Genomic DNA, 24,085 nt, shown 5'->3' on the forward strand with positions numbered 1-24,085 from the left:
TTCTGCAGAAGGATACAGACTCAACCAAATGGTCAAAGCTACTGAAGAATGAGGCAGTGCCACCCTTCCTGTAAGAAAGTAATTTTAAATAGGGAAAGGATATATGCTCCCAAAAAATCTTCAGAGTTGCTTTCCTACAAGAAGGATAATACAACCTCATTCTTTTCTGTATAGCCCTACTTTTAAAAGGTAGTGATCACACCTGTAATATCTTATCTCCCTACCACTACTCTGTTTGTCTTTTCATATTCACTGAAATATTAAGTTTATATAGACAGAAATTAAAAGCTCTTTAAGACAGAGTATCTATATGTCAACTGCATTAACTTGATTTGCTCTAATCTGTTCATTAGACCAGAAGAAAATAATACTTGGTAAGTGTAATAAACTTAAACACATTTAAGAGTAATTCCATGTTTTTATTCAAAGTCTTTCAGGTGTGTCACCCGCACCCTCAGCTGGAAACCTGTTGAGGAGTTACTCTTTCTGTCTGTGTCACTTCTGAAGGTATTGAAGACCCCCAGTCCCAGGACACAGCCCTGAGGGACACCACTCATCACCAGCCTTCAGCTGGACATGGAACCATTGACCACAACTCCCTGTCTGTGTCCATCCAGCCAACTCCTCCTCCACTCAATCCTACACCATTTAAACCCAGGTCTCTTCAGTTTGGAGATGTCAATGTCACATGGGACTGTGATGAAGGCCTTGCAGAAGTCTGGGTAGGTGACACGTGTCAGTCCTGGATTACATCTCTTAGTCACACACTTGCTTAAATGTTCTTAGTGATGTGATGTGATGTGACGTGACATAGCTTTAATATTTGAAGCAAAACTTCCCAATTCCAGTGTGGTAAAATGCATTTATCTAAGTTTATCAGAGATGCCACAGCCTCTCTGTAGCTAAATGGAAGTTCTGGTACAGATCACTGTATGACAGCAACCCTATATCTCAATCAACACAAGTCATGACAAGCTGATTCTGAAGAAAAGTTACTCGAAAATTGCTTCCTTCTCACCATCACAAAACCACTTTTAAGTTTGCCACATAAGACACTAATTATTAAGAACTGTTAGAATTATATCCTTGAAGAACCACCACCTCTGCAAAAACATCCTCACTTGATATTCTGACAAGAACAACCCAAGTTTACTTAGTGAAATATCTGGGGCTGGTTAGAAAGGGAAGAAGAAACACTTGACAATTAAATTAATCTGATAACTGAAGGAATAAAAAGCTACTTGGAAGTTTAAAAGCAATTTTTAGCTATTGGCTAAACTGATATTGACTTCCCTTATCAAGAAGGTTTCTTTTCTCCCAGACTTTTTAGGAACTCTACAAGGGAATCAATCTCACAATGTTCACTCAATTATAAGAAAAAGGTCCTTCAGCATTTAAGCATCAAATTATCAAAGGTACTGATTTTTTACAAATTTTCCCCTGTAGTACACCTAACTGGCATACTGATAACCCATATTTTAGCAAAACTTACCAGTGTAAATCTCTTTGTACACTTCTTAATGTCTAATGATGCTTTCATTTAAAGAAAAAAAATGAACAAATAAACAACCCAAAACTTAAACATTAGCCAGAAACAAAGTCAAACAGGTTAAAAAAACCAAACCAAACCCCAAAGAAGACAGAAGAAAGAAACCACCAAGGTAACTTTTATAAAGTAAAGACAGAATAAATTTACCATATGTACGTGGCCACAGATCATCAAGCCCACATTCTTGGTGAAAGCATGGACAAGGTGAAGCAAAGCTGGACGTGCATTTGGAGCACCTGTCATAATTAAGCACTGAGGTCTAGAATTAAGAGGGAAAAAAGAAGATTGGAATTAGAATTAATCTGGAGTTCTGGGGCTTCTTTATTAACAGAAAAGTTTCTTCCAAATATTAGCCATAACAACATATTCATCATTGCAAATGTAATAACCTCATCCACTTTGATAAGACTATGTTAAATTAAGAAGAGATCAGTTGTTACCCAACTGTCAGCTGATTTATGACTAATCGCATAAAAATTCAGTAATCCCATTAAATCTGAAAATCTACACATTTAAAAAGTTCAAGAACAGATTTTAGATAAGACTAGGTCAGAAGGATTAAGTTTTTCTTCCCCACTGGTCACATCCCTTGCATTTTGTAGCTTATATTCTTCTGTGTCCAGCAGAAATACTGAAATCATCTGCTCATTTTTACATTATTCTCCTTCAGAAGGAAGAGCCAACCTAGTGCAAGTAAGTCAAAGGCATCTTTTAAATCAATTTTAAAAGAGGAAACTTTTCCAAACTTCAGAAGTCATTACAAGTGATCACTTTTCATCACCATCATAATTAATATATGGTACCATATGAATCCCCTGAAGTAATCTCTCTCAATCTCTTTAGCTGCTCCATTTCATTTTCATGGGTGCTTTGTTGAAAACTCTGCTGCCGCCAGGTTCTTCATAACCTCAGAGGATGGCACCTGTACTAAGAATCCCACTCAATCTGTAATTCCATTTACTTGGATGAATCACAGGAGATGAACGTGGCCTTAATGGAAACCTTGACAGCAAGCCTCGTGACAGCAGCCTAGTGAACACAGAATTTGCCGTCTTTGAGTGTTACCTGAAGTTTTTCACGTGATCTTCCACTCCTGAGAGCCGAATGGAATGCTGCAGTGCATTCAGGTAAGTCAAGGCTTGAGTTGAGGACCCCCAGTTCACATCTGTTCAAAGATTTGAGGTTCCAATGTGTTATTTACAGTTGTCTGTTGTAAAGCATCATGATCACAAAAATGAATGCTGGACACTGACTAAACCCACAGATAAGCTACACCTTTATTATATTTTATACAATATTAATCAACAAACCCTACAGCTTAAGAGGCAATTATATTTGAAGATAACATTTCTGTAGAAGTTTAAGCAAAATTTAAGGAAGGGAGTAACTGATTTTATCTCCACATTTCAAAGACCACAACAACTTCACAGTCAAGAGAATAGCACCTGAGGAAAAAATGCTGTGCTGAATTATTTTATACCACAGCAAAGAAAAAACTGAATCTCAAAACACTGCCTTAACAAAGTCAGATACTTTCAGTGGAAAACTTCTGGATTAATCAGATCCTTTAAGACTGTTATTCTTATGAGGAAAAGGAAGACTCCACTATAATCTTTTTCCTCCCATACACATTTCTTGATAGCTGCAATGAATTTATCATTTTCCATATGCACCTTTTCCTCCAACTATCATTCAGACATTTATGCCTAAGTGGCATCTTCATAATTTGGGAAGAGGGGGAACAGCAGTGACTATGCAGGGAAAAATCCATTTAATTACAACTAAAAAGGCTGAAAACAGAAATTTAATCTAGTGGTCCAAACAGAAAAAAGTAGCTGGGGTTTTTCTGTGCCAAGGCCATCACTTTTTCCCTTCTTTCTCCCCTCCACAACCAAAAGAAGCCCCTGTACATACCTGGTTTCTTGTAAGTGACATAGATGTAAAGCCCAAGAACTATGACATAGGTTAGAAGTGCTGCCCACCAATTAATGACAAACATTACAATGCAGCACAGAATAGCTCCAATGAGAGAAATCCACATATTGTAGTATTTGAAAGCAGGGCGCCAACCTAGTCAAAATAAAATTTTGGAGGGTAGAAAAAATAGGGAGAAAATTCATTTAAACAACAGTACAAAAACTTAAACAACAGTGCAAAAATTGCACTTTTTTTTCCCTTCCCTGGTATTCTGCATCCATTACATGCAAACATCTGAGTTTCAGTGATGTACAAAATGCAGACTGGCACATTTATGCTTTCCATTTTCCAACACCTTTCAAATGAATTTGCACCTTTCTCATGCAGATATGTAAATGATCCTAATTCTACCCCTAAAAGCACAGCTCAGAAGGGAAGTCTGAGGATGCTTGTGCCAATATATCCATTGAACCAGGCTCAGGGAACTTTTGGCAATAGCTTTGCCTGACATTCGATTTTTCCTTTCAAAGTTACAAAAGCATTAATCATCATCTCACACCTCATTTTCTTACATACTACTGTTTTTAGTTGCACATTTTTACTGTTTTCACACAGAAGTTCTCACTACATGAAAAGGACAGGTATATCCAAACAGAACTTGGGTACATCGTAGTACTGGACTGCCAGTCTTTTACATTATTTGCTAAAGTTTATCCAAAATCAGGTATACACACCTCCAAGAACACATCCAAGATTAACAAGTGTATTAAATATAGAGTTCCTAAAGTTAGAACTGTTGCGCAAACTGTTATACCCATCCTCTGAGAAGAAAAATAATAAATCTACCCATTCAGTAACTTAAGAAGCTTTTAGGGGAGTTATTCCAGTACAACTGCACACAGACTGGGTATAAGGTACATCTGTTCTGCAGGTACCAGGTTTTGGCTTATTCCTGTAGTTTAACCCACACTGAAGACTATAAAAATGGGGCAATATCACCAGCAATTCCTGTTTGTTCTTGTCTGGAAGATGAAACACATTAACAGAAACTGAAGACAACAAAAAGGGTGGTTTGCCAGCACCAGCTACTGAATTAGCAAAAAAACTTTCTTCCCAAGTTTCTGAATAAACTCTGAATTATCTTGTGTTCCCTCAGCAAAGATGAAAAAATTAGCAGCCCCCAATCCCTACTGGATCACCCAGTTCTCAACATTTCAGAAGACCCAACAAATTAAGCTTTTAACACCATGAGTAGTTCCTACCTGGAGATTTTGCAAGAGAAGCATGGAATACAGAGAAGTTAATCAAGGCATATGAGGCCAAGAAGAAATTAGAAATAATTGGAGCAATGACATTCAGTTCGGCTGTAAAATGAAACAAAAAAAAAAAAGAAAGCCATTATCAAAGGTATCACCCAATGGATTTGAAGATTACAGAGAAATAATTCTGCTACTAAGAATCTTGTTTTTTATATACTCTAAAGAAATGCAGTTTACCTTTTTTGCTGACAGAACTTTTATGTCAATGATCTCCTATTTACTAAGTTATCTTTTTAACAGTTAGGAAGTGTAGCTTTCAGCTTCCAAAATATAAGCACTACCAAGTGTTCTAGAAGCACTCTGGAAGCACAACATACTTTCTCAAGATCATTAATTGAGAAAATTTCATTCCCAGAAGGGCTTGTATCAAACAGTGCACTAGTACACTGGGTTCTGAAGAATGCCAGGAGATTTTAGTATTATAAACCAACACCATCACAATAGTGATGCTTACATCCCCTTCAGTGAGAGGGAAAAACCCGATGCTCTCTCCTTTCCTTGAGGCAGCATGGTACAAAACATTTCCATGTGTACTGTCACCATCATTAAAAAAAAAAAAAAAAACAACCCCCCCGCCAAAAAAAACAGTGATCAAAATGCAGAATGTGCCATCCTAGTCTGCAAGTTTCTCGTTGCAATCAAGCTTCTGGTCAGCATGGAAGCTCAGTAGGGATCTCATGGGTGTATCTCTGCCTCAAACAGAAATAAATAATATAATAAACTTTCATATTTACAAGATGTTAATACTGTCTCAGGCAAAGGATGCATTTCTATTGACTGATAGCACCTAAAGACAGATACCTATGATTAAAAAGAGAAGTGCAGTTAAAATTCACTGCAGCTTTTGACAGAATTATATCTAGGAGACAGGAGAAAGTAAGTCTCAAAATAACCAGATTTGGAATGCTGCCTTAGAATTAACCTGTGCATTAGATCTCTAGGACCCTGCCATCAAGTCCACAACATGCACTGGAATGCTTTCTAAAGGACAAAAGGGGATTGAGATTTACTAAAATTTCAAACTGACCAATTAGTATGAATCCAAGAGCAATTAAAAATGTTAGAATATATCCTCTCAGAGGTTCATTGTTCTTTCCATAGCCTTTAGCAAACATCTGAAATCCTGGATAAATGTTGTCCTTGCACAAAGCCTGAGGGAAAAATTAAAAAAAAAAAAAAATCAAGAGTCAACATGCATTTTGCTCATGCCATCTTCCATTGCACACTATCTTTCTGACCACTTCCTCATAGTTTATAACCATCATGGACTAATGGTTGTATTCTCAACTGTCTTTGCATCTTGACATTTTGCATTTCCACTATTCTGTACATAAGTAACGTCCTCCTGCAAGAAGCAGATTTGCTTTTCTGTAAGTAACCGTCTATCTTACTTGACTGTCTATTTTACTACTGCCTTACAATCACAAGTCTTTTTTTACAGACTGTATTTTCTCAGGAAGTGGAAGGTTTGCCCAATATATGCACTAGTTCTCTGCATCAATACAACTGACTCCCCACTTAACTTTTATTAACCCAGTTAAAGACAGAGAAGGAGATTCAATAGTTAAAAAGAACAAAGAGCAAAATACACTCAAGAACCTGAAGAAACAGTAACAAATTCTTCTCCCATTCTAAACAACAGGTAATTAGAACAATCTACTGACGTCATCTGATATGGAACATGATGGCAGTATGCCAGAGTCCACTTCCAAAAATCATGACTCAAAATTAATTATTCTTCAAAATATTACCATTTTCTTCCCTTACTTACCTGGAAGATCTTAGGGGCACTCACAAGAGATGCTAATGCAGATGACAGTGTGGCTGAGAAAATACCTGCAGAAATCAGCGGTGCAAATCCTGATACCATGCTCATGACCTGAAAAACAAATTTTTTTTTTTTAATATGTAAAAAAGTACACTACACAAACGGATGGCACCATTGACTACACAAACAGAAAAAAAAATACTACACACTCTTCATTAAAAGCTGTCTGAATATCAGGTATTCATATAAATTAATGAGATAGATCAGGCAGTATAAATGCATCCTGATTTCAGGACAAGAGGTGGTGGCTTTTCACACAAAATAATTTGAAGCTCAAATTATCAAGGGCAGAAGTCTTCATGGGCTCATAAGAAGATTAGAAGGAAGTAATGGAAGAAGGAATACTTTGGAAGGTGTTTCATATTCCAACTAACCTACTACTGACTAACGTGGCCTCAGAAACCCCAGGTGATAAAATATGTGAAAAACACTTTTCTCAGAATCTCCATCATTTTAAGTTAGGCTTTTTTCCCCCCCCCGTCAAAACCAGAAAGTCAAGACAAACTTGCTTCCTATCTCCCCAAGATCAAATCCCAGCACATCTCTGTAACGTCAGTGACAGAAGTCAAATGTAAGCTGGATGAGTAATGAGCTGCTCCCTTCCAGTACCTCAAGGGGCCTTAAAAAAAGAGGGAGCTTATAAAAAGTGAGTGCCATCCCTGTCCATGGCATGTATATTAGAAGATCATCTTTAAGATCCCTTTCAACCTAAACCACTCTATGACTCTACTCTTCTACAGATTATTTCTGTACCATAGCTGCAATCAGCCTTGCATCTGTCACGTGAATTAAGATACACAACTGTGTAATTAGAAAATGTTCATGGTTTAATAGAATACTTTTCTTTACAGAAAAAAAAAAAGCTGAAGTTACTGTAAGACAGCCAGTGCTGAAGAATTTTAGTCAACAAACCAAACTAAGCAGGGTGCTTTTCAAGCACAATGTGGTTCCACATCATTTGCACTGCTTTCTTGCCTTTTTCACCCTGGCAATCTCATTGAATTTATCAGAAGAGCGGCTGAAGGAAAGCAAGAAAAACATGCAGAAGTCTCCCATTTTAAAGTTATTGTCACCTGAAATTATAAAATCTTGCTGTCTAAATAAATCAGACATTCTCACACATAATGTATAGATGACTGATGAAGTTTTGTTCACTAGGGCTAAATTCATGGTAAAATTTAGTGGATTTCTCCAGACCAGACTGACAATGACAGCTGGGCCTCTCAGTCAGCAGAATCTGTGCACTACATCAGGTTTCACAGGTCAGTCAGTTCAAGGCACGCCTTGCTTGAAAAGAGAAATTTAGTAAATGGAGGCTGCAAAAAATGAGAGTAAAGTATCTGTCAGAGTAGTGTAACAAAAGAAGGAGAGAACTTCCTAAAGCCTACTTGCAAGTTTATAACCAGAAATAAAAAAAGACCTGCTAGGCCTATAATCATAAAGGAGTACAACTAACAACACATCTATTAAGCACATCTATTATCTCTCCTATACCCCAGTTTAATTTTGTAAGCAACAGAAAAAGTTACAGTTTTAAATGTAGTTTACATTATGTTACAGAATAAAACTTAAAGTTATAAATGTTTTACTACTATTGTAGAAAGAAACTTTTGCTATAGCAACATAATTAATAAATGCAGAATAATTTTTACAGAAGCAGTATGTAAATATTTTTCCCTGCAAGGATAGCTTAATCAATCTTCCCTTATTACAGAAGGAATCTGTGAACAAGTGCCCATTTCTTTTCTTCCCATATGTCAGATGCTTTTATTTTGATGCCTTCACTTTACTACACTTGCCTCAACCTGCTATTTGCTTCTGGCAATTAACTCATGTTACATTCTCTTTCTAGGTTCTGTCCAATGCCTCCAATTATTGACACTATTTTTGACTATTACATTGTTTTATAAATTTGAGAGATATCCAGGCAAATCCTATGCAATTAATATTTGGCATTTTAAAAGGTAGCAAGTTATGCCTTAGGTTACATAAGTGACTTTAGGAAGTTTCTCTAAGCTAAGAGAATACAGGGGAACCAGATCCAGAAGAATCAGTACACCATGGTGTTAAACTCCCCTCCCTCCATCCCCAATACAATCCAGACCTCTTGACCATTAACCAAGGAGCCCACAAAGGCACCTACCCACAGCACTGAAATTTTCACCCCTGCAAAATCATGCAGAAAAGGGCAGAGTGGCCCTGCAACCACAGGTTTGTTGACAAAGATACAGCTCCTGCTGATAAGGGCCTCATTATGTCTGCCTGGCATTTACAGTTAAGGCAGTTTCCTAGATTTCAAACATTTGGGATCATGAAATACCGTATTTTGACTATTTAGTTCCTTGGTCCAGCACTCTGGAGCAAAACAAAAATGCTGTATTAAAACAACTGAGTTTCATTCTACTTTCAACTTTCAAATTTGAAAAAAAAATATCTGCATTTTAATTACCCAAAGTTGTAACTTTTTGACGGGAAGCTCTAGGCTGAGGCTATAGAGCCCAGACCAAATTTTTGAAAATACTCTTCTACCAGATGATAGTCTGGGCACAGAATAACCACTGAACAGAAATACCAGAAGCCTGTGAGGAGCTGTAATTCACTGACTATATCAGAAACTTAAGGACAGTCTTCCTAGGCAGGTCTGACTAAGTCTGTCTCACCTCCTGTCCTCATTTAGAGCTCCTCATCTAAGATTTCCAGAAGTAAATCACACTACTAGTCATCCATCGGCTGCCCAAACACACCCAAGCCCTGAGCTGACCCAGCAGAACTTCAGATCAATTCTTTGCCAAAAGAACTGACTGCAGCAGAGTGTCCTGACAGGATGAAGTCATTACACTGTGAACACAAACTGGCACTTTCTGCCCCAGAACCTGTCTATTTTCAAGCTGGAAGAGAAATACAAGAATCTTCCCTCACCTCAGGGATTAATTTTAGTTTGTGCAATATTTTTTCTCAGTTATTTACCATATAGAAAAGAACTTGAGAAGCGCTCAAGTATGGACACCCTCCTTCTCACTCACACCACTCTCTGCACATATATAAAAAAAAAATCTCTCCTTACACCTAACAATCAGAGATACAAAGTTGTGAGCAGTTCAGTTATGAAATGGATAAGTGTCTCATGAGATCAACAGCCTCTCACACAAACATTTTCCTTCTGACACCTTCTGAGAAGACAGAATCAGACTCTTCTCAGAGATGCACAACAAAAGCTGTGAGGGTGAGACAAAACCCAGCATTTTTCTAATACCCACTGGTATTAGAAAAATTAAATTTCACAGAGAAGGTTCTCCAAACTACAACAAAGCAAGGGGGTGTGAGGGGCACTGCATTCTCTGTGCTGCCTTTGACTTTAAAAGTGACTTTTCCTGACACCAACTCTTTTTTCACAGAGAGGCAAGAATAATTTGGGAGGCAGAAATACTCTGAAGTACAAGTAACATTTATATTAAGAACCTTACAATAGTCATGACTTAAAGACACAATCAGAGGAATCCAGTTACACACTATTCATAGCTGTACACCTGACAATATGTTGGTTCTTTTGAGCTTAAAACAAACAATGAAAGTCATCAGATTTTGCAAATTGGTCAATCCCACATGAGAAATTCTGACGTTCTCTGAACAAGAACGAAGTTGATGCCACACAAGATATATTATTCCACTATAACAACTTCATCAGTGGCTTTCAGCTCAATCTCTAGCCAACTTTTTGTACACGTTAGAAAAACTTTGGGCAAAGATGGGACTACCATAAACCAAGCTGGAATCAGTGGGCAGTAAGTTCATTGTCCTTGGATTCTTTCAAACCCTTACCAGTAGTTCATGAAGAACTTGTTTGGCTGTGGTGAAAGACTGAATTACCCCTTAACTTGTAGAGGATTTTTACATATTGTAACATCATGTTTAAAGAAAATTAATGACCTTATTACCATTAAAAAGGATGCTGTGATAAATACGTTAAAAGAGACTTAAAAAATCAGCGTATTTTCTAAAAAACGTAAAAATTTAGCAAATAAATAACTGACAGAGGCTACCTAAGATTACTCAGCATCACTACTGAAAAATCAGTATTATCTACCCTCACCAGCAAATTATGACATTCAGGCACCTAAAGAAAGCTGCAGCACCAACACCTAAATCTAAGCAATTTTCTCAGAAAAAGAGTAAATATTTATACCACCTGTGTATAAACACCTAAGGTTTTTCAGCATTCTTTTGCGTATCAGCTAGAGCGTACCACACATCTATTACAGATAAAACTTGTATTTATGGAGGTAAGCATATATAGCCTATGACTTTTCCTAAGAAGCAATCAAAAAAACACAAGCCAACAAAACCAAGGAAAGAACAAAACATTCCAGAACAAAAAATCCAAACCAACCAACCCAAAAAAAACCAAGAAACCCAAAAGCAACAAAAAAGCCAAACCAAAAAACCCACACAGCCACCCAAACACAAAACAAACAAAAACAAACAAAAAACCAACAAACTCCCGCCAAAAAAAATCACCCAAAACCAATAAAAAAACCCACAACACCAAACAAAAAAACCAAAAAAAAACCAAAAAAAACCCAAAAAAACCCCCAACAAATAAACAACAACAACAACAAAAAAAACGAACCCAAACACAAAACCCAATATATACATTAAGGAGGAAGTTATATACCTGGAAATTGTTCATCAGCCCATAGTGACACCCTGCCCCTGCCTGAGACTGACAGGATGAGAAGTCATAGTTGAGTTTGCAGGCTGCAGTAGTGCAATTTGCCAGCTCGGTGATAATGGTGTCATTAACATTCCCTGTGGCATCTCGAACTACACAGGAACCTACAATGGACACAAGAATAAAAAAAAGCATTAACAAACTGAACCTGAATTTAAGGATATATGTTTATTCCTTTTTATGTAAGCATAATCTCACAGAGCAACATTAAAATAACACAGTTTTTTTAACATGCTGTAGTACTAAGCCCATCTTCATTGTGAAGAACAAATACAAACAGAACAACTTCTCCCTTGGCTGAAACAATCTTGTTTTTTAATATATATCTGACTGTAGGAAGAAATACAAAGTTTTGACACAGAGGAAAACCATGTCAGTAGACTTACAGAAGTTTAAGAGCACAATCTCTGGCAGTGCCCAAGGCCACGGACACTGGGGCTTGGAGCAGCCTGGGACAGTGGAAAGTGTCCCTGCCATGGCAGGGGTGGGAACTGGATGATCTTCAAGGTCCCTACCAACCCAAGCCATTTTATAGTTTTATGACTTTATACTTTCTCTTTTGGTCAATTTTCCTAGAGGAGTGCAGATTTGTCTTGTGTGTACAGATGTTTACAGACAGGTATACATTCTGCTACAGTTGTTTTTTCTCCAGTCACTATGACTCAGCCATTAAAAAATAAGTTTCATGAAAGCCTGTTGCAAGCCACTTCCCAATGTTTAAGTATGCCATCTCCTATGTGACTATGGTATTTTTCAGTTGGTTTTTTGATGAAAAACAGACACACAGTACAATTTCTCCCACATTTTTTTATTATCATCACCTTAAATACTGTCTTTGATTCATGTATGATTGCTTTTACTTTTGCTAATCAAGAAAATGCTGGAGAAACAGCATTTCAGCCTGTAACTGTTAAGAAAAACTAAAGAGTACTAAAAGACCATCAAGTCTTCTATTTCATGGGAGTTCTGTCTCATATATGACAAAAAGTAGATCAGACTAAGCATTATTCAACATTCTGTGGTCTAATAGTAGAGGTAATCAAACTGTTTAACACCAGGAAATACTTCCAGGGACTAGAATTAAACAAGGAGTGGGGAAAAGTTGACACAGTCAATAGAACTCCCATACTTTAATCTTTTAGGCATCTGAATGACAAGAACTGCCTTACAACAGAACCCTGTGACAGCTAAGGACCTAAATTAATTACTTGCAAAAAGTAAGGAAAAAGGCAGAGATCTGCTGCGAGTTTAAGTTTATTCAGTAATATTCCTAGGCATCTATGTATGTTGTCTCTCTTCCATGGGGAAAATGGGGAAAATTCCTAATTAGCAATACCATATTTAAATTCTTGTGAGCCATCAGAACTTGATTAACAGCCCACTGCAACACCTGGTCCCAGTAGGTGGACATTAATTAATCCTTCCAATCCTCATTTCTTTTTTAGTTACTTATTATGTCTAATTGGTTAAATTACAGTAAGTTTCCTACACTAAACACCTGTCCTATGCTTTTCTTATGAGTATGTGGAGGAGCTGAGGTTTTTTTGCTGTTTTCTTGTTTAACTAGAAGTAAAAAGCTCTCTAAGAGGAAAATGTTTCCCTTTCTTCACTATACAAGTATTTGTCCCAGCCATTCAAGCAGTACATAATGGATTTGACAACAAACTTCTCAGCTGAACTATTTGTAAATAACATTTTGTTGGTGACAAGATTGCAGTGGCAGGCCAATTATACGGAACAACTCATTAAATACCTACTATCACAGCCCTCCTCTTCCTCATTTTGTCAAAGTTTAAACTAAGCTTTGGCAGGACTTTTAGACATGTAACCAAAATATGGCAGAAAGAGACATGGCAGTAGGAACAAATTTAATGTGGGCTTTACTGAGAGAGAATGTAGAACAGGAGCCAGCCAGGCAGGCTCTGTCCTCAGCAGAAAACAATTAGATAAAAGTAACAATAATAAATGTTACTTTCTGTAAGACTCATTCAGAAAAGTTTCATTTATTTCTATTATTCTGGCAGCATTTTCCCTAAAAAAGTCTTTAGGTCTTCCCTCCTGTGAAAATAAGATTTCAGCTTTTCACAGGCATTTATAAGCATGTTCCTGCCAAAGTGAAATAGAGCTTTGCCACGTTTTAAGCATGAGAAAGTTTACAGCCATCTCTACCAAGTTATCTCCTTAATATATGAATTCCAGAGGTACTACACCCCTTCAGACTACAGTTCAGAGTGTATAATTTTACCAGTGTTGTAAACACCTACAGTTTGGCGCTTGTTAATTAGTTTTACTTTCCTAACTACAGGAAGAAGGTCTTAATGCTACTCAGAACTTTGGCTTTTTTTTTTTTTTGTTAGACCTCCCCTTGTTCTTAAAGCAATAAATGTAGTTCTTTGAAATGTATTTTCCAACATTTTTTAAGCAAATTTGCCTGTGAAATCTGCCTCCTCATGCCAGCTGCATGTCTGCATTAGTCCTTTGCTGAATTATGAAACTGTATACCAACATCTCAGTTATGTTTCTGAAATAACTGCTCTAGCAACAGGATCAGTAATTTTCTTTTCTCCTTTTCTACTCAGTTTAGCCTTCTTACTTACTACAGAGCATAAAAATAGTGAGTTAAATTCAGAACATCTTCCTCCTCTTCAGATATGACTAGTCTGCAACATTTACTAGCCCCTTTAAATCTTCAGTGACTTGCTTACAACTCCTCTGGGAAAGGAATAAAAGTATTTGTCCAATATTCCTAATCCAATGGCTCAAAAGGAGCTAAATTTCACTCATTATCTCTGACTCCTGCTGCCTTTTTCTAACCAGAAGAATTCAAAGCATAAGTCACTACACAGCAGAACATTTCTGATGAATCAATTTAATGTCCAGTTGGTTTTGCCAATTGCTTCTTTTGTCAATTTTCATACTGTATTTTTCATGTTTGGAAGCTGATCAAAGTATTCCATTAATAAGCGAGTATTAACAATAATTTTAGTCTTGTGTGGGTTGAGGTTCCAAAGGATTCAAATTTGGTAGCAAGAGGTCTACGCAGTCAATCTAATTAGGAAATGAGTGCAGCTCATTATGCTGCATAAAGCACAATCACTACAAAGCAGCTATTTGGGAGAGCTACACTCCCACGTTAGCCAACAGAGGCAGACTAGCAAGATTGGTATCTTTGGAAAGGAAGTATCATTAGTGGTAAGATCAATGGTACTCTAATAAATGAGAATTTCATTCAAAAGGCACCCCAGGTATTATGAAACAAGGTCTTTCATACAAGAAAAAGTATTATCGCTGTCAGAGACTAGTTTATGTCGCATGAGTAAAAAATGTTTCCAATCACAGGCAAGAAATGTGCATGATTCAATTACAATCCTGTAATCTTAAGGTTACTAGAATTATTTTATGCGTGGGAAAAACACAGTAAACCACTGGTGCTCTACAGCAAAACTGGTATCAACCCCAGGGCAACTTCTACAGAGGATTTCAAACAACTGTGGGGTGGGAAACACTGGGAAGAGAAGACTCCAATCAGTCTGATTATTTCTCCTCTTTACACAAGAACATGACACTTCCAAAAGTGGGCTGATGAGAACTGAAGGCCTTTCTTGGTCTCTTCCCTCAGCTGGGGAATTACTGCTCAAGCATCCTCACCACAGTTCTGTCTGATCATCCCACAGTTCACTGCAGGTATGTGGCTGATGATCATAATCCTCAAAACAATACAAGTATTTTTTCGGCAGGTATTTCCTGAAAACATGCTTTTCTAATCCAGGGATTATCCTACTGCTAAACTGCAAATCCTTTAACGTAAATAACTGCAACAATGAGGCAACACCGATAGAAGTCTTCTGTCATCTTTAGTCTGAAGCAGTCACTTTTCTTAGAAAAGCATCAGTTATTTCACGAAATTATAAAACCAGTTGAAAACTGGATCTCCCAACAGTGAAAGCCAGAAACCTTTGGCTATTACTTTCCCATGCAGGAAAGTCAATTACATAACGACTTTGCATAAAAAATTACATAAAACCATATCAAAATACATCCTTGGAACGAACATGAAAGGATAAAGTTAAAAACATTCTCTATTTACCTACAGATACTGCAATTCCTACGTAAACCAATGTAGTGATTAAGATGGCCAACAGCGTTCCTTTAGGTATGGCTGACTGAGGATCCTGAAAGAAAAATGTCAGTGGACAGTGATGACAGAGGTCAATGCACACTTGAGTGGTCGTGAAGAATGTTTTACAATTCACTACGTACCGCAAGGTCCCCCGAGATATTTGCACCAGCAAGTATGCCAGTTGCAGCAGGGAAGAAAATAGCAAACACAGAAAAGAAAGTTTCTTCTTGTCGGAAATCCGGTCCAAAATTCTCCATGAATATGTCAGCTGCAGGAGAAGATTTAAATCTGTCAATATTCACACGGAAGCTTAAGTATTAACCCATTCCAGCCACCATCAGACCAGTAAAAAAGCTGACAGTCACAGACCTTCTTAAAACTAAATGTAGAACATTTAAGCCCTAATTCATCACTTCAAGTCAAACTCAACACAGTAAACTTAAGCAGATTTAAAGGCAGAAAAAATACAGTATAATCTAGCTTTTTTAAAACTTTTATATTCAGCATTAAGCAATATTTAAGTTTTGACCCAGTTGCAGAAGTTAGAAGAAATCAGTAAAAAGTCTCCACAATTAAACAGGACTATAAGATATATTAGATGTTTCATTTAATTATAGCAGCTTATTTTGCAAAAAAAGGTATTGTTTACCATACTGTAAACTGTTCCAACATACCGTTATAACCAAAAAAACCTTTGGGCTTCTTGCTCTCCAGAGGAATAAAGGTTCCTATGACAAAGTCTCCAATAGCAATTATGAGGATCACCAGCAGGACTATCTGTGCCTGAAACACAATGACTGCTGTCAGACAGAAGAACTTGTTCTTTCCACAGTATCAAGTGCTGTGCTATAAAATGTAAATGTTTACTTGATTCCAAATTCAGCTTCACCTTTTCAGCATGTTCTCTGCAAAAAAATGAGGATAGCTGGAGAGAACTTGGACAAGGATTCTTAATTAAGAAACACAAATAATTTTCAAGTTTTATGCCTAATCAAAAATGTTTACTATTACTAAATGCATCAAAATTATACTTCTAAAGACAAAATGCTTAAAATTACTAATTTCTCTATATATAAGCCTTCCAGAAGGAATGCATTTGAGGAGATTCAAGAAATTTACATGAAAATAGCCAAATGCAACACAAATGTTACTATTACATTATTAGCCATGGTCATCCTTTGTCTTATGCTTTAGTATGTGGTTTCTAGTAATTTTATTACATCCGGAATAAAACAGCTTTTGTTTCCTATTTTATGCAAGGAAATTGTTTATTTTGCTACATTCTCGTGTTCTCAACCCTTACTTAGGAAATTAAATTGTGAACTGCAACAATTCTTTCTTAATTCCTACTTTGAGACTTCTCTTATTACAACCTAGATTTTTAGTCAGTTCTCAGCAGAACTATTATGAGCCCTACAAGAAGTACTATGACCAAGAGTATTTTAAATCATCCAATACCTCAGAAGTGTGAACAAAGATAAATCTAGGCATTGTAAGTATGGTTCAGGTCTTCCATTTAAATAAGCAATCACATTGCTGGTATCTTTTGAGTTATTTGATTCCTTAGAAAGGAATGCCAGTACCTTGGGGGAAGCTATTTTTCAGGCCTAGGATCAGGAGTTAATATGCAATATCACTGTGGCATTGTTCACACCTACAAAAAAAAGTTTTCAGTTCACACAGCCTCTCAGGAAAACAGGGTGGAACAGTGATAAACAGAGCAAAACAGCCTGGAGCAGATTTAGAAGTCCACCTGAAGAAAACAGTTTGTGCCCTGTATTTAAATCTTTGTAAAGCCTCAAGAATAGGTGAAAGGGGTGAGGTTACAGCTGGGTGCTTACAGAAGTCTTCAGTAAGACAGAAACATAAACATGAAGTTGTCACAGAAAATTGCCACAAGTGGATTTTTCCAGTAACTAACACAGGCTTCTCCCTGAAGCTAGGGATGTTTGCTGACTATCACACTTACATTCCGAAGTCTGAAAGAATGGGCTTCTAACACTTCAACACAAGGAGCTGAGTAGTAAGCACTACAATCTCTAAAAAAGACATTTTTTAAAGCAAACTTCCCTGGAATCAGTCCCAGCCTCTCTTCACTTTTAGATCTGGTTCAAAGGCATAATTATAGATTCCCCTGCTCCATTTTCCAAGGCATTCGCTAAGACATGGGTAAGGCATAGGAGAACACCACAGATCAAGACAGAGACATTGGTGTTTTGCTATACTGAGTTCTATGTTAGCCCACATGAAATGCTTGTTTGACAGGCTAAGTTGCCTATCATTGCTCCCACTTGCCTTCATCAATGACAGAGAAACCGAGTCTTGACTTTTACATTGAGGACAGGACTTTTGAAAGCTACCCCTAAAATAAGGATGGCACTGCAGTAATACCACAATTCAGGTTTGATGCAGTAACATTAAGCAGAGGTATTTTCATGCAAACTATTGTTATATAACTGCTCATGCTACACAGCAAAATGAAGATACTTATGACTTCAAGTGGCAGCAGCCAGAAGATTAATAGTAAATAATTCTTTCAAAACAGTTCAGAATAAGGAGGTCAGCATTATTTGCAGTTGGGTGTACACAGAGAGCATCACAAATTCAAGTTATAGACAGTGAAGGGCTACTACAGAAAGGTAAACAGTTTTTACAGAAGTTCAGTTTAGAAGCTCGTGCCAAAGTCAATTTCTGTAAATTCCTTTTGTCCCCAGAAGATCCAAGCAATGCACTCAATCTTCAGTCACTTCTTGAATCTCTATTTTTTGGAAACAACAATGATAAAAACCCTCTCTCATTTTATTATAAATGGCATCATCTTCTTGATGCGGGAGCACAAGAAACTTACACTTCATTAAGAGGTTCCTTCAGCTGCCTCTCAGTGAAGAAAATAGGAGCTACTGTAATATAAATATAAGTTGGGAAGGAAGCCCCAGTGAGAGGCTCTTCTCAATTTTTCTTTTTTTTTTGAGCACATTAAGGACAGATATTCAGAAAAAGCCTACAAGGTACAGGAAACAGAGAGCAAGCTACACTGCCTCATAATGCCAAGCAGGAAACTGGTAAGACAGAAAAGCTTCTCTGTTAAGAACTCTTCAGTCAGAGCTGGCCTAAGACTGTATAGCCACAAGGTGAGGGAACAGGGATTTCTCTCCTACACATTCATCATCAATGTTCAAAACCCTTCTCTATGCTGGGTCTAGTGAATGCATCCCAATGTCTGGCTGTTTCCAGGTGAAAATCAAACCAGAAGAGAATGAAAGAGAAGGGAAGCCAGTCCTGTGTTTTTCATCCTCAGAATTTGCCTAAAGCTCACAGTAAGGGAAAATTCCCATGCTGAAGGTCTTACCTTCTCTTGTGGCATACTTGCCCAGAAGAGGGAAATACCATTAAGCTACTTGACAATGTCAGTAAGAGTGGATTATGCTGGAGTTTAGGTTCTCATAGATGCTGAAGCTTCCAGTGAAGTGTTTTGAGATCTGAAATGCTGTTCAGAGCTGCACATGCTAGACCAAGACTAGCCAGACCAAGAGCTACTGCATAAAAATCAACTGACTTCTAACGCACCATCACGCAATACTGAATACACTGAATATACTAAAAATAAATCAGGCAGCTAAGGTACAAAAATGGAATCAAAATTATGAAGCAGAGAATAAAAAAAAAAGATAGGAGTTCCTTACTTTTGCTTCCCACTCCATTCCTGCAATGGAAATGCCCAGCAGTATAACCACTGTGATAGCCCCTATGATTCTGATATCATTCATTTCATCAATCATCAACGTTCCATTTTCCTAACAAAACAAACAAAAAAATACAGTCTTTTACTTCAGAACAAGCATTTTATTCACTATAATTTATTAGTGGTTAATCTGCACACCAAAAATTTACTGATTGTAAATTCCCTTTAAGGATATAAGTAATTTGGGGTTTGCCTTGTTTTTAGATCAATGAATCTTCCAAATGGAAATGATAAGGGCTGTTCAGCCTGGAGAAAAGGGAGCTCCAGGGAGACCTTACTGCCATCATTTAATATTTAAAGGGGACTTACAATAAAAATGGGAACAGACTTTTGGATAGGGCTTGTGGTGACAGAACAAGGAATAATGGTTTTAAACTAAAAGATGGAAGATTTAGGTTAGATGTAAGAAAGAAATATTTTACAGTGAGGGTGGGCAGGCCCTGGCACAGGGTGCCTAGAGCAGCTGTGGCTGCCCCTGGATCCCTGGAAGTGTCCAAAGCCAAGCTGGATGCGGCTTGGAGCACCCTGAGATAGTGAAAGGTGTCCCTGCCCATGGCAGGGGTGGCACTGGGTGGTCTTTAGGGTCCCTTTCAACCCAAACCATTCTGTGGTTCTACCTGGATGGGGGATGGATTAGGTGACCTTAAAATGCCTCTTTCAAACCACACTATTTTGTGATTAGATGAATCAAAACCCATGTATGATATTAACTTTACATAAAAAATACATACTTTATATACTCAAACTTTCTATATGAAGTATAAAACTTTATATATATAGTATAATCAATATTAGCACTGTCATCCATGTACCTTGAGTAGCTCAACAACTGTCTCTGCAAAACCAACAACATACATTGCCACTGCCACAGCATTGGCAAACGCAAAAATCAGACCTATGGCACCACCAAACTCTGGCCCCAGACTTCTGGAAATTAAGTAATATGCTCCTCCTGAAAGGAAAAAAAAATATAAATGACAAAAAAGTCCTCTACATGATAGAGTTTATAAGAGACAGTCACCAGCACTTTAACATTTACACAAGCCAGAATCTACCCACTCTTTATTCCTTGATGTATTAGAAAATAACCCTTAACTCCGTATTTTAGGGACAGACATGCTGAAGTTTCAGGAATGCATTTCAAGTTCTTAGGAAAAGAGACCAGTTGGAAATAACCATAATTCATGCACCACATCATATTACTGTACTTAGGTATGCAACCAGTTCTATGGCTTAAAAACTGCAGAACACAATTTGCAGTATAACTGAGCTTTTTACTTCAAACTGCTCAAAGCTCTTGTGAAGCCAAGATCAAGGAACTGGCAAAGCAGACTGAAATAAACCCACTGAAGTTCTAAACTTCCAAGACCTGTTCCTTAAAAGCTCTGTTGTTAAAAGAATTTTCTGCCCTCCAATGGCATTCTCAAGAGCCTGTTCTTTGTACGTATGAGCTGGACAAAAACAACAAATCCCACATGACAAATGAAAATCTCAGTATCTGGAGTATTACAGGAAGGTAAAGTTTAGAAAATGTAGCAAAGGCTTATTCCTCAAACTTAAGGCTTAGAAGCAACAAAATCCTCCAAAGCTCCAGTCTCAAATAACTGAGTGCATGCTAAAAATCTGCAACAGAAAATGCTTAAATTCACTGTATTAGGCTCTTGTAGAAATCCTATATATGTACTCAGCCTGGCCATACTCTGTATTTCTTATGTAACATTTAAAAAATCTTACTGCAATGTAACATTTTCATAGGAACAATTGTTCCTATGAAATTCTACAGTTCTTCCAATTCAGCACTGCAAATTTTCTAAGGAAGTATTAATTTTCAAGAGTGACTTAAAAAAAAAAAAAAAGCTCCTATACAAATGGGAAAACCTGATATACATCATAGAATTAAAAAACAGAAGGGCATTTAGAAACTAAGCTTGACATAATGCTAACACTCATAGCCGATTTTTCCCTTTGGGTCTGTTTATTTTGTGATAGTGAGGCTTTTCTCTTCATTCTTAATTTTAATGAAGATAGTTTTATTAGCTCCTACTTTAATTTCACTGTATTTTTTTTTCCCTAGTAGCAGTCTTGTAATGTCATGAAGCAGTTTGATCACATCAGAGGCACCAACCATTTCCAAAAATAGCTGACAACACCACATGAACCATGGAAGAGAATGAAAACCATCAGCCTCAGGAAAGCTGGAGTTAACTTTGGAAAGTTACTTGTGTGAAGGTTTATTTCAGGACATGAACACATACAAGCACACTCTAAACCAACCAGTGCGCCTCAGGAGAATATTAAGACCCTAAACATTGCTGGGTATGTATCCTTAAAAACGTTTGCATAACAAATTTACACCAATAGAGTTTCTTTTACAGCATAAAAGCAAGGTACTAGTTCAAATCTAATTAGTAGGCTAGCTATGGACTTTTTGTTAATTAAGAGACTGTTAATCACACACAGAACACAAGGAAACCTTTGCTCCTCAGCAGCATTAAAGTGTGTACTCCAGAGTGAGAAATGCTTAAAAGCTTCAAGAAAATAGCATTACCTCCTCTTACAAACCCATTTGTGGCTATTGCTGAAGTAGACAGTCCTGTAATAGTTGTCACAACAGTGGCCATTCCAATAACCAAGACAGACAGACCTTTTGGGAAAAGAGATGAAAAACACTGTAAGCCCTGCAGTATTAAGGAGTACAAACTGTCAGCTTAATTTCATTTAAATACTCAAGTCTTGCAAATACAACACAAATTTACTTTCAAGCAGAAGACTTCCTCTTTCCCCTGTAAGGATATAAATAAAACTGGGAAAAGATTCTCTTTAATCAGCAAGGTAAGAGCTAAATTCTAGAGATCAATCCAACACTTTGAACATATTTGCTTATATACTACACAGTCTATATGCAGGGTTTAATAACTAGAGATCAAAAGTTTATTTCTACAGTTCACTAAAGAACTACAAATGTCGATTTTAAAATACCTGCCTTGTACCTAAGTGAAAAAGCCTAAGTAACTGCTTGAAGTTTTTGGTAAGATAAATTACCATAAAGATTGGCAATATTAAGGTAACTTCCTATTCCTGTTTGAAGTAAAAGCTCAGGATCAACATGTCTTGTGGACGACATTTAAAAGTCACTGAAATAAAAATACAGCATTAGTACCCATACCTATTCCAGCTTGTCCTACAATCCATGATAGTCTGATGAAGAGCATCACACCCCAAATATTTAACATACATCGTACCTAGGATAAAACAGAAATTTAACATATATTAGTTCTTGCATCTGCAGTCATTTTCACTAATTCTTCCATTCAGTTTTAATGTTCTTAAAATTATCTTGCTGTATTTCCTCACCACTTTTCAAATTACTTCACAAGAATATGATGTTATCATACAAGTTTAAGTTTGGTTAAAAAAAAGGGGACTTAAATATGTTTAAAAAGTTATTATCTTAAACACAGAGTTAAGAGTAGTTCAATATCTGACACTTGTAGTATGCTGTAAGCAAACAATAATAATAATAATTTTAGACCCTAACCTTTAGGATCCAAAATTCACACTACAGAATATATGACTTATAATAAGGTAGAAGTCTGTGATGATTGTGAGGTCTAAAACCCCAGTTTGCCTCTCCCACAAATCTCTCTCAAAAAAAAAAAAAAAAAACCACTAAAGCAACACCCTACTAAATAACTTACTGTTCTTAAAAGAACAAAAACCCTGCTGCAACCTTCCATTTCTGTACAACACATCTCCACAATAACAGGATAGAGAGGTGTGCATTTTTTTTTCAAATTCTTGTATTTGCAACTCTTAGATCTGAGTAAAAACAGAGTTTGCATTGCACAGAATTTAGACAGGAGACTAAAAACAGATCTTGGATTTCTCACTTCCCTAAAGAGTAATATATCAACCCTAAAAACAAAGGAGATAACCTCTCCAAACCACAGAAGTACAGCATATATTTTTCTACTACAGTATCTGTTTCCTTCTTGGAAATCATGCAACATAAAAACTCTCAAAACCTGTGCTAAGAAACCATAAACCCTTAAGAACTTAAAGCTATTAAGTATTTATTGCCTTAAAATTCAGGTGAAATAGGAGCAGCTCTTCCTAAAATTATGGCATTTATCACACCTCTCATACACATAATCTTTGTACTACACTCTCACAATGCCTGTCAACAAAGAAGGTGGTTGGAAAAATTTGTAAGAATAGACTAGCACCTGTAAGAAACTGAAGAACCATATATCAAACTTACCAGCACACCTTTTATCCAGCCAAACTTGACCACCCCTTTGCTGTCAGGTGTGTAAGCAGCAGCTGCATCCCCAGCTGGTGTGCCCTCCTCTCCATTTGCGTAGCCATCCTCAAATGGCTCCTTGGAAAACACAAAAAAGGTTTGTATTTTGTGTGACTGACAGAGCAGAGTGGGCAGGTGAAACTTATCTTGTAAAAAACCCCCCATATTGTGTAAACAGAAAAATAAAAATAATTATATGGCAGAAGTCTTGAGCTGCTCCTTTATGTCCCTTGCATGACGCACATCTCCAACTTAAAGGAATGTAAAACAAACTTACAAGAGCAAACCATTAACAGCCAGTGTGGGAAGTATATTCAAGAATTACTTCCAGATCCCTAAAAAAGTCAAACACCTGGTCTGTAGAAAAAGAGCTGAAGATTTCAAATGCACAAGAAATTTTACTTCTTAATCTGAAAGCACAGACTGCTCTACCTCAAGTTGCCGGTCTCTGCTGTAGCATTTCCTGTAGCTCAGACTTAGCTGTCATTTGATCAATTTTTCAGGAAATAAATTATTCATTTCGCTGTAAACTATTCTACTACTCTTTGTAAGCTAATGCTGCCAGAAAGAATTATGGG

General features: G+C 37.0%; 1 protein-coding gene across 2 annotated transcripts in view; it reads right to left on the reverse strand.

The window, feature by feature from the left end:
* The window catches only part of SLC12A2 (solute carrier family 12 member 2), a 53,797-nt gene that overhangs the window by 13,959 nt on the left and 15,753 nt on the right, over positions 1-24,085 (reverse strand). For both annotated transcript variants that reach the window (XM_053931927.1, XM_053931926.1), the window contains exons 2-16: positions 23,466-23,585; positions 22,371-22,446; positions 21,753-21,848; positions 20,017-20,156; positions 19,146-19,256; positions 16,137-16,245; positions 15,603-15,730; positions 15,430-15,514; positions 11,286-11,446; positions 6,557-6,664; positions 5,813-5,936; positions 4,729-4,830; positions 3,464-3,619; positions 2,615-2,714; positions 1,697-1,808 (exon numbers count right to left, since the gene is read on the reverse strand). In XM_053931927.1, the coding sequence (XP_053787902.1) occupies positions 1,697-1,808; positions 2,615-2,714; positions 3,464-3,619; positions 4,729-4,830; positions 5,813-5,936; positions 6,557-6,664; positions 11,286-11,446; positions 15,430-15,514; positions 15,603-15,730; positions 16,137-16,245; positions 19,146-19,256; positions 20,017-20,156; positions 21,753-21,848; positions 22,371-22,446; positions 23,466-23,585 (1,728 nt within the window). The remainder of the gene's footprint in view (positions 1-1,696; positions 1,809-2,614; positions 2,715-3,463; positions 3,620-4,728; positions 4,831-5,812; positions 5,937-6,556; positions 6,665-11,285; positions 11,447-15,429; positions 15,515-15,602; positions 15,731-16,136; positions 16,246-19,145; positions 19,257-20,016; positions 20,157-21,752; positions 21,849-22,370; positions 22,447-23,465; positions 23,586-24,085) is intronic.

This window comes from Vidua chalybeata, chromosome Z (genome assembly GCF_026979565.1).
Source record: "Vidua chalybeata isolate OUT-0048 chromosome Z, bVidCha1 merged haplotype, whole genome shotgun sequence".
Taxonomy (NCBI): Eukaryota; Metazoa; Chordata; class Aves; order Passeriformes; family Viduidae; genus Vidua; species Vidua chalybeata.